The sequence below is a fragment of the Pseudorca crassidens genome, chromosome 7 (assembly GCF_039906515.1).
Source record: "Pseudorca crassidens isolate mPseCra1 chromosome 7, mPseCra1.hap1, whole genome shotgun sequence".
In the NCBI taxonomy this organism is placed as follows: domain Eukaryota; kingdom Metazoa; phylum Chordata; class Mammalia; order Artiodactyla; family Delphinidae; genus Pseudorca; species Pseudorca crassidens.
In genome coordinates this window covers 33,119,635-33,135,563 of record NC_090302.1, presented here as the reverse complement: position 1 = coordinate 33,135,563, position 15,929 = coordinate 33,119,635, and the positions used below count along the sequence as shown (strand labels likewise).

The following is a 15,929-nucleotide window of genomic DNA, read 5'->3' as shown; positions in this document are numbered from 1 at the left end:
CGCTGGAGCCCTCACTGCCCATGCTGGCATTAACCCCTTCATGCATGAGTGCACCATTATCTCCAGTGCAATTTTGCTTTCAAGGGTGGGGAAATGGGTGTAATCCTCTTGTTCACAGACAGGTAGTGTGATGGAGTGGTGAAGAGCATGGGTGTTGGTACCTGTCATGCACTAGCTTGGGCACATTTTAAACCTCAGCTTCCTCATCTATGAAATAAGGATCATTGAAGTATCACCTATCCAGGGCTGTTGCGGGAATTGATTGTCATGAGTAAAGCATTTAGCACAGGGCCAGGACACAATCAGCACTCAATAAATGTTAGCTACGATGTCCATCCCCATCCCATCTCTGCAGGTGGTGACTTGCCATCTAGAAAGGAAAACCAGGAACTGACCGCAGAGTCACAGCCCACTGTGGCTATTGGTGCACCAGGAAGAGACGCCCTTGGGCCTGCCTGGCTTCAGAACTCTCCAGGTCTCAGCTGATCTCAGTGGTGCCTCATCTCCCCCAGATATCTTACACTACTGGGCCTGGTGGTAATCACAATAATAAAAAGCCACCGGGCTTCCCTGGTGGCGCAGTGGTTGAGAGTCCGCCTGCCGATGCAGGGGACACGGGTTCGTGCCCCAGTCCAGGAAGATCCCACATGCCGCGGAGCGGCTAGGCCCGTGAGCCATGGCCGCTGAGCCTGCGCGTCCGGAGCCTGTGCTCCGCAACGGAAAAGGCCACAACAGTGAGAGGCCCGCGTATCGCAAAAAAAAAAAAAAAGCCACCATTTGAGGGTTTAGCCAGTGCCAGGCCCTGTGCTAAGATCTGTAGAGGTGGAATAGTCTGCCCTCTGCTCCCTCCCCGCCAACCATGCACACTACCCATGTGTGCTTCTGTAGGCTGAGGCTGGTTCTTCTGTCCCCGATCATCACAGTGCCTGGAGTGGTATCTCACCTAAGAATTGTGTTCCTTCATTCGTCCCCTGTTTATTGGCATCTCCTACTGCCAGGTACTATTTTAGAAGAGAACAAAACAAATATAAATTCTTGCCCTTCTGGAGCTTACATTCTGGTGGTGGAGGATGGTGGTGCCGGCAAGGTATAAAGAGGAAAACCTTGCAATAGTAGATAAATTTAAAATTTTTATTAGGGTTCTCTTTGCTGCATTTATTTACATGAATCACTTATGCCGCCCCAAGGGGGCCATTCCTGGGCATTCAAGGGGGTTGTGTGTCAAGCGTGCAGGGCGAGGCACAGCAGTCAGGAGCCCAATCCAGCTGTGTGAATTTGGGACATTCACTGCGTCTCTCTGAGCCTCAGTTTCTTCGTTGTCATTTAGGGAAATCAGAGCGATTCCAGCCTTTCTGGGCTGGTGAGAGGATTTCATTGGCCCGTAAAGAGAGTGCTTTGTCTGCGAAGCAGCCCGGACAGGCACAGACGTGAGGGCCGGAGGGAGCTGCCCTCTGACCCACAAGAGCGCGGGCGCGGGGCTTTTCTCGGTTACACAAGGCCACCCGGGTGGAAGCCACGGCTGGGGGGCGCGCATCTGTCGAGGGGGTGAGTGGCGTGGGGAGGTGGTCAGCGCGGCCAAGAGCCACGGGACGTGAGTGCGCCGCTGCGGCACTGCCCGAGGTGGGGCGCGGCGCGGCGCACGGGGGACCAAAGGGCGCGGCAGAGTCGGGTTTCAGAGCGCGGGTGACTCAGGGCGCGGGCCGGATCCTGCCCACCGCTGCCGTTGCCGCTGCCCCTGCCCAGCGCCGCCTTTGTTCCCGGCAGGAAGGGCGAGCGGCCCGCGCGCAGAGCCCGTCGCCGTCCTTAGAGCTCGGCGGCCCGGTGCCCTCGGAGGCTCGCGGAACTGCGGGATGGCGCAAAGGTAAGACTCGCTGCCCCGCGCCCCGGCTCCCCCCGGCCCCTCCCGGCCGCCTCACTTTCTCTCTCTCCGCCACTTCTCGCAGGAGGGACACGCAGTGTTGGCGCCTGCTGTGGCTGCTTTCCATCTCCGTGCTTCTCCCCGCTGTCACCCGGACCCGCTCCGCGACAGGTAAGCAGCCCGGCCCGAGGGTGGCACCGGCTACCTCCGCACCCGGGGGAAGTTGGTTTTGGCTGCGGGCGCGGCTGCGGTGCGCGCCTCATTCCTGGACATAAAAGGGAGTCCTCGCCTCTCGGTGCGCACTGGTGGTTCTGCCACGGCTTCCCCGGGCGCTGCCGGGGGTTCGAGAGGCGAATGGGAGTCTCTGGGCGGCCGGAGCGGGTGGAGCGCTGTCCGGGCACCCGAGGTGTCTGAGCTAGGCGCAGCCCTTCCAATCTTGGGCAGAGGGGGACTTTGGAAGCCCAGTGACAGCGCCAGCGGTTCCGCGGGGACAGTTAGCTCCAGCTCACCCAGGGCCCGCGCTCAGGTCGCGCGTGCTGGCTGGCTCATTGTAAGGGCAGAGCTGGTGCCCTCTCTGTACACAGGTGCGGAAGCACGACTGCCAGCTGAGACACCTGGTGCTTTGCCGCGCAAGAAATAACGGGACTGAATTGCCCTGATGCCTAACTTAGCCCTGAGTTACCTGGAGAGTCCCATCCATCGTGGGCAGTAGCTCCATGTGTGATGGGAAGAGCTATGGACTGGGGACCAGGGGATCTGGCACCTTCTGTTCCCAGGTCTCACTTTCCCCGCCAGGACCCAGAGGCGGTTGCATGACTAGTGGAGTCTGAGTTAAAACAGTTTTGAGTTAAAGTGTGTTCAGGCTTCCTGGGCTTGAATTGTGGCTGTGTTAGGTGCCATTGGACAATGAATTTCACCACTCTTTGCCTCAGTTTCCCCATCCGAAAAAGGGGAATACTTAGACGACCTTTCCTCCTAGGAATGCTGTGCAGATTAAAAGAGATATTAGAAATAATATGCTTTCCACACCATGGCACATACTGGGCACAAAATAAGTGATCGAAACTATAGGTTGATCCTTGCAATAGCTGTGTTGGAAAGCAATGCAGACATTTTTACAGAAGAGGACACTCAGGGTGAGAGAGGCTTAGGAACTGGCCTGTGCAAAAGGCAGGGCTTGGGTGCCAAGGTCTCTAGACTCTGGTCCTTCCCTGCTCAGCCCTTTCTCCATGCAGTTCTGCAGGAGAGCTACCACTCTCCAAATAGTAGCCTCGGACTGCTTTTGGATTTAGGAGATTAGTACACAGTCTCCATAGAATAAGTGTGCTGGGAGACAGGGTCTGGGGTGGGGGGGAATGAACACAACCTCTGTCTCTGTGAAGGAAACTGAGGACTGTCGAGTGGCCATGGTTAACTCTTCGTGTGCTGAAGGAAGCCTGGGACAGCCCAGATCCTTGCCTCCTTGGGAGCAAGACTCAAACACAATGACAACTTTTCCTGCCAGAGCATCCAGCCTGGCATTTCTTGCAGACCAAAGGGCAGCTGGAGCACAGTTTTGGCTTCTCAGCACCGTGGCCCGTGTCGGAACGTTGCAGTTTTGCATGTAATATGAGGTACTGCCAACTCAGCGGCAGAAGGCAGCTTCAGGTTCTGTGGTCTTTGTGAACTCTGCTGCAGCCCTACCCCCAAAATGAGGAAGGTCTGGGGAAAGAAAATTTGGTGTTTCTTTCTCCTCCTGCGTTTGTAGGCTGGCTCTCTGGATGCCAGGTCAGGGCTGTTTTTCTAACACAGAGGAAGTCCTGTGCCTATCCTTAATGTAAAAAGGGAGTGCCAGGAAACCCTCAGGAGAAGAATGAATGATTGTAGTGTTTTAATTACTGGCTAAACTTTTGGTTTTCTCTAAAGTTAGGAATACCCGTTACTGATGGGTGATTGATGGATATTCAGTGTCCCTCGAGGGGAGAATCTTCCTAGACCTGAAATATCCTCCTGTAAACTAAATCTGGCATGAAGTTTAATAAGGCTAACACTTGTAAACCACTTCATATGTGTGATAAGTTCATCCTTCATTCACTCAATCATCACAATCACTCCAGGAGCTGGGTACTGGGACTGTGCTTCAGATGAGGAAACGTGGTCCAGAGACCCCAGGCTTCTCAGCTCCTGAGGGTTTTCTGGCTCACCCGGTTTAAAGAGACCCTTGTCAGTTGGCCCCTTATCCCTCGCATCAATCCTTGTGCCCCTAGTGGGTGAGGGCTGAGCTGGTAAAGTTACAGTGTCACTGGAATGCCTGCTCTTTTAGAAGATAAGGAAGTTGTTGTGAGACGGGGGCAGTGGTGTCATAACTAATTTGTTCCTGATTACAAAATGTTAATATGTGCAAATGATCTACTTTTCTTTAAACTGTTTTATTGTGAAATATAACATCTATGCAGAAAAGTGCGCACAAAAATACAGTCCCATGATTTCTCACAAAGCAAACTTTCATGTAAGTGGGTCAAGAAATGGAATAGCCCCCAGAAGCTCTCCTGTGCCCCTTGGCTGTGATTTTTCCCTCCCTCCCCTCAGAGGTAACCATCCCCTTGACTTTTATGGTGATTCCTTCCTTCCTTTTAGAAAATAATGTTAGTACCTAAGCATGGATCCCCAAATTCTGAAGTTCAGTTTTTCTTTTTTTTTTTGAGCTTTATACATGTGGGGTGTCTCCTTTGGTGTCTGGCTTCTTTCCCTGAATATTAAGTTTTGAGATTCATTTATGCTGTTGCATTTCACTGTAGTTAATTCATCTTCCTTTCTGTACAGTATCCCACTGTATTAACTTACTGTCCATTATTTATCCATTTTTTTCCAATGACATTTGGGTGGTTTCCATTTGGGGCTAATATTGTAGCGTGTCTCTGACATGCTGTTTGTCCACGTCTCTTTGTGCACGTGTGCACACATTTCCGTTGGTTGTACACGTGGAAGTGCGGTGCTGGCCGACAGGGCAGGCAGGCCCTCCAAATGAACAATGGCAGCACGGCTTCCGCTATGGTTGTGCCGGGGCTCACGGCCGTCAAGCTGGTAGGAGAGCCTCTGTTTCTTCACCTCCTCACCAGCACTTGGTGTTGTCAGTGGGCTTAACTCCAGCAGTTCTAATGGGTGCACGTTAGAATCTTACTGTCATCTTAATGTATGTTTTCCTGATTATTAAGTCGATTACCTTTTCGTATATGTATTGGACATTTGGATATCTTGATTTACTTTTTTAAATCGAGGTGAAATTCACGTAACATAAAACTAGCCATTTTCATAATGACAATTCAGTGGCATTTAGTACATTTTCAATGTTGTGCAGCCATCATCTCTAGTTCCAAAACCCTTTCATCACTCCAAAGAAAGCTTCATTCCCATCAAGCAGTCCCTCCCCATTCCCCCCATCCCCACTCCACCAGCCTGTGGCAACCACGAAACTGCTTTCTGTCTCTATGGATTTGCCTATCTTGGATATTTCATATAAATGGAATCATACAATATGTGACCTTTTGCATCTGATTTCTTTCACTTAGCATAATGTTTCTGAGGTTCATCCATGTTGGAGCATGTATTAGGACTTCACTTTTTTATGGCCAGATAATAGTCTGTTGTTTACTGCAATTTGTTTATCCATTCTTCCATTGATGGAGACTTTTGGGCTGTTTCCTCCTTTTGACTATTATGATTAGTGCTTTTATGACATTTGGGTACATGGATTTGAGTACTTGTTTTCAATTATTTCAGTTGTATACCTAGCAGTGGAATTGCGGGATTATATCATAATTCCATGCTTAAATTGTGGGGAACTCCTAAACTGTTCTCCACAGTGGCTGAACCATTTCACATTCCCACCAGCAGTGTACAAGGGTTCCAATTTTTTCATGTCCTTGCCAACACTTGTTATTTTCTACTTTTCAGATTACAGCCATCTTAGTGGGTATGAAGTGGTATCTCACTGTGGTTTTGATTTGTATTTCCTGAATGACCAATGATGTTGAGCATCTCTTCATGTGCTTCTTGGCCATTTGGGGGAAACTCTGAGTACCAGTCAGGGCAGGTTCAGGTTTTCCCTCTAATCATCTCATTCTTGCTGGTGGCCAGCTGATGTGCTTTCCTGCGTGAGAGAGAAAAGGGTAAGAGTCACGCCTAAGATTTTACATCACTGGCCTCCCACCTTACCTGTGCCCCAGCCTGTAATGAGCTCATGTTGCTCACATACCATTAGAAGTTGTGATGAATATGAATGATTGTAGTGTTTTAATTACTGGCTAAATTTCTGTTTTTCTCTAAAGTTAGGAATGCCTGTAGTGGCATAATGTCCTGTCATTATATGTTTTAAAGCAGAGTGAAGGCTGAAAACCCCTGACACACTGAACCACACACAGCTCCCCATGTATATTTGGGATTTTGCAGTCTCCTTGACTTTTCACAAGGTGTGATGAATCCCCTTGTCTAAAATACACTCCCTCGCCTTGTTTCTCTTTAGGGCCTTATTCTACCTCCCAGCTTAAATGGCACCTCTTCCAGGGTGCCTTCCCTGGATCTCCCCAGCTAAGCTTTCTCATCACTAAACCGCCACAGCCCTTCACCTGTCTCTCCAGGCACCAGCCACTGTCCCCCCTGTACTGACAGTATGTTTATTTCTCTCTCCTTCATATGAGAGCACCTTGAGGGTGTGGATCATGCCTCATTCATCCAGAGTTGGCCACGTGGACTTTGGCCATTTTGTCATTATGATAAATAGTGCTGCTGGAAACATCTTCAGACAAATGGCCTTTGTTTTCTTTTGGGATTATTTCCTTTGACTAGATTCCCTCAAACAGATTTGCCCATCAAATAACAGAACGAGTTGGATAGTTCTTATTATCTATTTAGATGGATCTTTCTGAGATACAAATTGAATCATGCTGCTCCTTAGTTTAATTGCTCTCTCTGGGTTCTCCACGTACCTAGGATGGAGTCATGCTCCTTGCCCCCAAGTACCCCTTGTGGTCTGGCCTCCGCCTACCTCCTGTTCTCTACTCACACGATGTCCCTCTTGACTTGGGCTCACACCAGCCGCTCGCTGGCAGGTTTCTGGATGAGATATTCACTGTCCCACCTCTGTGTCTTTGCATGGGCCAGTCCCTTCTTGAGAATGCCTTTCCCCCTTTTCACCGGGCACCCCGTCATTCATCCTTTAAGATTCCTCTCTGGGAAGTCCTCCTGTTCTACCAGGCATATTGAGTGTCTCTCCTCTGGGCTAACACTGTATATCACCGTCTCTCAGTCACAGGGCTTCCCAGACTGGACCGTGATCATTGATTACTTGTCTGCTCCCACCACTACATAGGAAGTTCTGTGAGGTGGGGACTGGGCCTTGCCCGACTCTGAACCCCAGAACCTAGAGGGCCTGACACAGAGTGGATGCTCCCCAAATCTTTCAATGAATCAAAGAGGGAATGAATGGGCAGGTCCAGACTGTGGTCTAGAGAGAATGTTCCGATTTATCATGTCCTCTGCAGTGTCTAAGTCATCCTGAGTCTTCCATGGCTCTGCCAGCTGTGGAGTGGCCATGGCTGAGTAATCAGGGCACGTTATAGGGCTTTTAGTTTTCTTTTCTTTAATGACTTTAATAACTGGTTAGGCTGGAATTTACACTAATGTTACTTTGCTCTTTATCTTTTTTTTCATTACATCTATTTGTGTAAACAATTTATTTTCTAGCTTATCCCACTCATCTTATTCCTGAAAGCCTCTATTTTGTCAAAAGCTGCACGTTTATCTTTCTGTGCTAGCTAAATATATGAGCTTATTTTCGAGTTTTGTTTGAATGTCTACAGCTTGATCCATTTAAAATGAACCATTGATTAAATAGATTACATAGAGTGTATTCTGAGTTCAGTTCTTTTCCAAAGTGGTACCCAGGATTCCCTGAAATACTAATTAAAATGTAAACTATTCCTCCATCCTAGTATTGCTTCTGGTTATCATATAAAATTTTTCTTTTAATAATAGAATTTTTTTGTGGAATCTTTATACATACTATTGGTTGCTTTCTTGTGCGTATGTGTTGTTTTTAAAAAATCCCACATGGTCTTGATAATTGTTGCTTTGTAACGTGTTTTAAAATCTGGTAAGGGAAGTTACCCCTGCTTCCTCCATTAAGCTATGAATTCCTTAGCATAGACTGATTTATCACATAATTTTCTCATGATATGATTGGATACTGGGAGTGTCATAGTGGTGGTGGGCAGGTGAGGGTTATAAAAAGCAAGGCAATCTTAACAATAAGACTCAATTTAAGACATTAATATGCAGTAAGGAGAACAGATGAGCAACTAAGGCTTCAAAGTCAGAGGAACAGCTGTAGGGCCTGAGCTATTGCTGTCGACACAGAGCCCAGGGAGCTGAGGTGGGTCAGAGGTGTTGGAGAGGCCCAGTTTGCTGACTGACCACCTTCCTCCGCTACCACAATTTAAGAGAAAATTTCTAGGTTAGAGCAGAACCTCGAGAAACCCCAGACCTCTTCCTGGGCAAGATCTAATGAGGCAAAAATGAGGCCTAGGTCACCTATTGAGTGCAACCCACCCCTTATCTCCAATCAGAATCAACTCAACCCAACCCAACCCAACCCAACCTAATCCAGTGTAATCCATCCCAACCCAACTTTATCCAGTCCAATTCATTTCATACTTGTTGCATGCCATGGATGACTTAAAGAACTGGACAGGGCAGAAAACAGTTCTGAGGGCCCTCATATCTCTCTTAAGTGAGCAGGACCCTTGACTTCAGGTGTTAGGGCAGCCCCCTTTTTGGTTTGGGGAGCTTGGCTAGAGTCTGGCTTGCAGAGAGCAGCCCTGCCTTAGGTCTGTCTGGGAGTCACCCCTCCTATCACTGAGGGACTCAAATGAGGCCCAGCTTAAAAGGCCCCTCCACCACCAGGAGGTCTTTGCAACTAGTCTCCTCCCAAAGCAAACGTCTGCCGAAGTCCTCAAAACTGTCTGCCCTGTTCTGTGTTTTGGCTACTACTATAGATTTCTGTCTTCCTCCCATATCTCCTGACTGCCTGCCCTCTCTGAGGCCCACTGGGATAGGTGGCAGGGTGAATGAAGAGCCACACTGGACCCAGTGCCCTTCCTGGAAGGACTCACAATCTAGTAGTAGGGACCAGCAGCTGGCTTGACTGCTGTGGACCTTGTCCTGAGTGTCCTAATGAGGGTGCAAGCAAGCCTCCTCAACACTAAAGCAGGGATGTCCATCTCCACCAGAAGGTGGAGGAGGCGGAGGGAGGTAAGCAAGCTTTGAAAGAAGAGATTTATATTTTTCAGGAACATTAAAATATTTTGATAATAAAAATAATAGTCATTGTAAAAATCTAGGTTGGAAAAAAAAAAGGAGTTTAAAAAAGTTGCATATTTTCGCATGACTCAGAGATGAATCCTGCTAACATTTGGTGGACTGTTTTTCAAGTTTATCTTCTGTGCCTGAAGGTGCACATATGTTATAATGCGAATAGATCGTTCTGTGCACTGTATTTTGTTGCTTGGCATTTTTTTCCTTAACAATTACCTAGATACTTCCTCTGGAACATTGAATATTCTTCCCTAAATCCTTTGTAATTGAAATAGTATTTCATTATGTGGATGTCCCATAATTAAACTAGGCCTCTTTTAGGCCTTTAGGCTGTTTCCAGTTGTTTACGTCCATAAACACTATTGTGATGACTCTATTCTTGTAGCTCTGTACTTGACCATTCTCGTGACTATTTCCTAGCACAAATTCCTAAAACAAACTGTTGGGTCTAGTGCTTGCCCGTTTTTTTCTTAAGGCATTCATTGCATTTTTTTGGAAAGGCATAGTAATTTATACTCCCTGCAACAGCATAAGAGAACACCTACCTAACTTACCGCACCTTTGTCCACTGATGCTATTTTTCTAACTGAAAGGAGAAAATGACAACAGTGCAAGGGACAGTGCCAGCATTACTGCTCCAAACTGCCCTTAGTTAAATGGAGTTGGGGATTCCTCCCTCGCCCCTACCATTCATTCATCCATTTGGCACGGGCCTTGTGGTAGCGCTAGAGGAGAAGAGGCTTTTTCAGGAAATTAGAATGCAAGAGCTCAGGTCACAAGGACCTTGGTGGTTCTCAACCCTGGCTGCACCTTAGAATCACCTCGGGGATTCAAGAGGAATCTGAAGCCCAGTCCTCCCCGCGTCCAGGATTCCTAATATGCCTGGGATCCAGTCTTGGGCAGATTTCAAAATCTCTTGGTATGATTCTAAAGTGCAGCCAGGGTTGAGAACAAGCAATGCAGTCCAGTGGCTTCCTTTCAAAAGTGACAATGCTGAGTCCCAGAAAGGAAAGGTCCTGTCCGTGGTCGCAAGACAGGTGAGAGGCAGAGCTGCCACTGGACCCCAGAACCCACGTCCTGGGTTCAGATCTCAGGTCTGTTGAGTGACCCGGGGCCAGTGACTTCTCTTATCCATGTTTTCCTTATCTGTAAATTGGGACAATAATTCCTACTATGAGGAGTAATAAGGGAAGCATAGGGCCTGTAATTGGTGACAAGTTCTGTACCTCTTTCCTTCCTGTTCCCGCATCTCTGTGAGTTCCTTGAGGGCAGAAACCCTATGTTATTTATCCATGTTTCCTCAGCGTCTGACGTGGCACCAAATGGACACAATGAGTGTTTGAATACATTCATGAATGAATATTCAAAGCCTGGGGCTGTGGAGATCTTAGTGAAAACCTAGCATTAGGAACCCTGGACCATAGCAGAGTCTGTGTGAGCCTCCAGCTCTGCTGGAAGACCACCCCCAGCCATCCACTGTGATGATGGTGATGGTGATGATGATGACGGTGGTGCTAATGGTGGAGGGGCCAGAGCGGGTGGGAGCAGGGGCTGGGTGTAACAGATACGTCAGGGATGGAATACATTTCATGAAAGAAAAGTGAAGGTATGCCTTTCCAGTGCTGGAAAGTTATAACCATTGCATCCTGTAGAACAGAGAGTCCAAAAGCCGATGACAAACTACACCTAAATCCATGCAGTTTCAACAGCGTCACACAAAGAACCATCTGAAGTTAGGTGAGCCAGCTGCTTCCCCCCTTCCAGCGGCACAGTCTTAGTGCCTAGCTTGTTCTGTCTTTGTTTTCAGCAAACAGGTCTGTCTCCTGGCCTCCATTCTCTCCACCCACCCCCTATACTGCAGCCACGGGAGTCTTCTAGCTTCTTGCCACTCAGGTGTGGTCCACCAACCAGCAATATCAGTATCACCTGGGAACTTAGTAGAAATGCAGAATCTCCAGTCCCACTCACAGACCCAATTTATCAGAATCTGCATGTTAACAAGCTCTCTGGTGATTCACATGCACGGTAAAGTTTGAGCAGCAGTGTAAAACCAGCTCTTATTATGTCACCCCCTGCCTTAGAACCTTTTGTCATCTTCCTGTGCTAACCAACCTTGGTAGGCAGAGTACTGGCCCTCCCACTGTGTCCACATCCTAATCCCCAGAACCTGTGGATATGTTAGGTTACCAGACTAAGGGGAATTAGGGTTGCAGATAGAATTAGTATTGATAATCATCTAACCTTCAAAAAGGGAGTGGATCCTGGGTTACCCAGGTGGGTTCAGTGTAATCACAAGCGTCCTTAAAAGTGGAAGAGGGAGGTGAGGTGAGAAGGACTTGACCAGTCTTTGCTGGTGTTGAAGATGGAGGAAGGGGCCACAAGCCAAAGGAATACATGCAGCCTCTAGAACCTGGAAAAAGAAAAAGAAAAGAAAAAGAATTTTTCCTCAAAGCTTCCAGAGAGGAGCACGATCTGCTTAATTTTTATCCAAGATCTGTGTTGGACTTCTGACCTACAGAACAGTAAGGTAATACATTTGTGTTGCTTTAAGTACTTAATTTGCAATAATTTATTACAGCAGCCATAGGAAATGATTTTAACATTCCTTAGCATGGCATTTGAGACCCTCTGAAGTCCTACCAGTGTGCTGTTTTGGCCTCATCTCCAAGAATATCCTTCCTCGTAGCCTGATCTCAAAGCTCACAGCCCCCAGGGTGGCTGGAATGTCAGGAGTGGGGCACCCTGCGAGTCCAAGCTAAGGTTATTCTCCCTGCACCCCCAGCACCTAGCCCCATGTCTGGCTCCGGCAGGTACTCAGTCAATGCTTGTTAAACAAATAACCCAGTGGAAGCCTGCTATATTCATTCAGGTCACCACCAGCCATGGTGGGGCCCCAGTACACTGGAGGCACTGGAGGGGCTCTACTTTGCTGTCCCCCTGCTCTTCTGTCTTGGGCAAATCACTGGCTCTCTTTGGGCCTCAGTTTTCTTATCTGGGAAATGAAGGGGTTGGACCAGGTGAATCCTAAAAGCACTGTTAGCGAGAACATTCTAGGATATCTGAATTCACTTCACCCAAACTTTGTGGCGGTTGGGGGAGGTGATTCAACTCAGCAGCGCTCGGTCCAGTTCCCATCCTTCACTGACATCCTGTTCCATAGGTCAGGATACAGAACTGTGCCCAACGGCTGTGTGTATTTGGTACATAATGGAGACCACAGCTGCTCTCCTTCCCTGTCTAGTTAAAATGCCAAATTGCTCACTCTCCCACAGAAAGAAAAAGGGAGGGAAAAAAGAAAGCATTTCTCACTGCAGAGTTTTTCCACGTGACACATTTTCTAATTTTATTTCAGGCTTAACTGTCTAGAGTAGATGGCTTCATTTCAGTGTCTCCCCCCTCCCCTTTTATTAGAATATGAGCTTCCAGTTGAAGAAGTGGAATGGTTTTTCTTGTTTAATATTTGCAAGTGTGGGCTGCTATCAAACTACGGCTGAATGTCCTCATTTTCTCTGCTGAAGGAAGTGCTCTCAGGTGCACAGCACTAAGCTAGTGGTAGGATTCCTGGGGTCTGGACCCTCCATGGGAAGCTTGACCAAGTCACTTCTGTTCTTGGACTCAGATACTTAGTCTGCAAAGAAAGGAAAAGATTGGGTCACCACGGAGACTGTATGGACGATTGGAAGAACTGGTTGGTGAGCCCCATTTCTAAGAGTTGTTTTGTTTGAGACTTTATTGGAATTGTGTGCACCTAAATTTATATCTGCCATCAGCTTTGTCATCTCCGCACTGTCACTGCAGTGCATGGATTGGTTGAGATATTTTTAGCACCTGGAAAGAGTGTTGTAGCTTTGTTTCGAAGAAACTGATTCTGCTCCTGCAAGGTCTGTTGCTTCCAATCTCTTCCTTTCATCCCTTTGCCCCACTGGGTTCAGGCCTGTGTCGTGCTCACTAAGGGACTGTCACAGCAGCTTCCTGTCCTGGCCAATAGGTCCTCCCATCTCTCTGTCCTCTAGTGCATCTTTTCACAGCAACCCGAGTGGCAGGTCCCATTATGTCACATGCCCTTAAAACCCTTCCCTGCTTTCCCTTACAGCACCTTAAATTCCACTCTCCTCGAGCTGGAGCTCAAGGCGTCTTCTCCCCTCCCAGCGCTCCTGGTGCCCTGGCTCCAGCTACGGTGCCCTGGCTTCCAACTACGCTGAGCTCCACTTGTCTCTGAATTTACAAGTATGTTCCCTCCTCCTATCTTTGCTAGCGCTGCCCCACAGTCTGGAATACTCTCCCTGCTCTGTTGAAATCCTCTTTCTCCTTTATAGACTTGGTATTCAAAGTATGGTCCCTGTACCAGCAGCATCAACACCACTGGGGAGCTTGTTAGAAATGCAGGGTTCCCCGGTCCAGCCCCAGACCTGCTGCATCAGAATCTACACCTTACCTCGCCCCCTGGCTGATGGGAGTGAAACAGAAGTGAGGGGCGCGCCTTGTAGCGTGGTGGTCAAGTGCTGGGGCTAGGGGTCGGGCAGGGCTGGTTTGGTTCTAGGCTTTGCACGTACTAGCTGGTGACCTTGGACAATTTACTAGTCCTCTTCTAGCCTCAGTTTTCTTATCTGTAGAGTGGAGATGATAATAGTACTTATCTCAGAGTTCTTTGGATGAGTACATGGAGTCATGTCCCCAAAGCTCTTAGCACAGTGCCTGGCACACCATGATCTGTCAATGAAGCGTAATGGCCATGGTGACGAGGTTCAACCTCAGTGCTAACTGACATGGTTCTTAAACCCTCCTATGGCCTCCCTCAGCATTGCTTGTACCTGGTTTCTTCCATCAGAGTCACTTGCAAGCCCATCTACCTAAGGATGGGGAGAGCTGGGACAGTGCCATTCATTTTCAGGGTCCAGAATCATTGACCTTCCAGTGCAGGGAGACAAGCAAGCAAGGACTTTGCAAGTATGGGTGGGTGAGTTGGATAGAATTAATGCCAAAATTTCTAGGTATAAATGGTCATCCTGCCTGTCATAGCCTGGTAGGTTTTTCATTCACTCATTTGTTCACTCACTTTTATTTGATAAATACTTATTAACTGCTTACTGAGTGCAAGGCAGTGTGGTACATGCTGGCTATAAAATGATGAACAAGATAAGTGTGGTTCCCTTCCTCATGGAGCCTAGAATCTAATGGGGGACATAGACACTAAATAAAGGGTTGTAGAAAAAACCCTAAATGTCTATAAACAGTAAAAAGTGTTATGAAGAAGTGCAGGGAGCTATGAAAGCATGTGCCTGGCCACTCTAATACTGTGGTGTCAGGAAAGTCTCCCCAAGTTGTGACCTTTAAGATGAGATCTGAGGTGTGAATAGATTTAGCCAGGAAAGGGGGTGGGGCTGGTGGGTTAAAAGAGGAGTGGAATGTTCCAGATAGAGGCAACAGGATGAGGATAGGATGGAAGCAGCTGCTGGTGTGGCCTGAGCAGTCAATTCTCTGAGCCTGGTAAAGGAGGGGAGGCTGGGATGGGACAGGACAGGATGGGATGGGGCTGAAGTGGGGGGTCTCCAGCATGAAAGCAGGACCTCCTTCCAGTAGCTGCTTTCCCGAGCCTGGCCCTGGGTGAGCATCTCGGCTTCCACTGCCCCTTGGGTCCTGCCCAGTGCTCATAGCCCAGGGTCCATGGGCTGAGAGCCTCTGGGTGCTCTTTCCTGCCCTGCTCTTGCCTCTACTTACCCGAGAGTTTATGGCTTCAGGGAGGGGCACAGTGTCTCCACCTCTGTGTTGCCCAAGAGAAGTGTATATGAGAGACTTGCAGTAGGATGATAGGGAAGCAGGGCTGAGTGAGAGCCTGGAGCAGAGTCTCTGGTCTTACCTTGGCCACCCAGAGCCTCCCAGGCCATCATAGCTGCCTGGCTGAGAGGTTGTGAAGGTCACACAAGAAAAGGATTCTAAGAATTGCCCTCTGCAGTTAGTCTCGGCTTTGAAAAGCTTCTTCCTGTCTGTGAAATGAAGGGGTTGGACCAGCTCTGAGGCTCATCCAGATCTTATATTATCTCTTCTGATTTCTCTCTCTGGATCTCTGTATTTAGAACGTGTATCCACAAGTACATGCAGAATTCTCTTGCCAGGGAACAGAGAGGTCTTGTGGGGGAATAACTTGGGTGGGAAGTCCTTAGGTGTTTTCACATGGGAAGCAATTCCTTTAGAGATGGTGGGAGATGGGTGATTCATTACCCACTCCTGTCCAGGCCATTCCTTTAGAGACCTGCTTCTCAAACTGGGTGTGCTCGTGGTCCTTGGCTGTGTGACAGCAGTGTGCAAAGCTACATTGTTTATTTCCTGCATCCATTTTACTCAGCGGTTGATAACTCAGGGAGTCCAGTAGCAACTGGAAAATAATTTAGAATATTTTTATGTTAAACAGCCCACAATTATTATGGAGTGCAAAACTTAAGTGCTTTTAAAGATAGGGCAGGAGGCTTTAATTAAATTTCCAAGCTCTGTGGGGCTCTGGCCAGACCCAGGCCTTCAGGTATAGGGTCCCCTCTCTCTAATGGTGATGCTTTAGTGGAGACGATGTTATATATAGATTTGAGGTCCCCAGTTGGTGGGGGAGGCTTGGAATTATGGTAGCGGGTACAAGAACCCGTTCTTGTATAAACGTTTCCTCCATCAATAGTTACCTAACGCACTTGTGTGTGGAAGGGGCTACTGACATGTTTGGTTTTTTGCTATG

The 15,929-nt window shown here is 48.1% G+C and overlaps 1 protein-coding gene across 3 annotated transcripts in view; it reads left to right on the top strand.

Annotated features, from left to right (window-relative positions):
* Positions 1 to 1,386: 1,386 nt before the first annotated feature.
* The window catches only part of COL15A1 (collagen type XV alpha 1 chain), a 102,591-nt gene continuing 88,048 nt past the window's right edge, over positions 1,387 to 15,929 (top strand). For 2 of the 3 annotated variants that reach the window (XM_067743834.1, XM_067743835.1), the window contains exons 1-2: positions 1,704 to 1,861; positions 1,944 to 2,029. In XM_067743834.1, the coding sequence (XP_067599935.1) occupies positions 1,851 to 1,861; positions 1,944 to 2,029 (97 nt within the window). In that variant the 5' untranslated portion in view covers positions 1,704 to 1,850. Of the gene's footprint in view, positions 1,546 to 1,703; positions 1,862 to 1,943; positions 2,030 to 15,929 lie in introns of those variants that run through there. The other variant, XM_067743836.1, reaches the window with a different exon arrangement.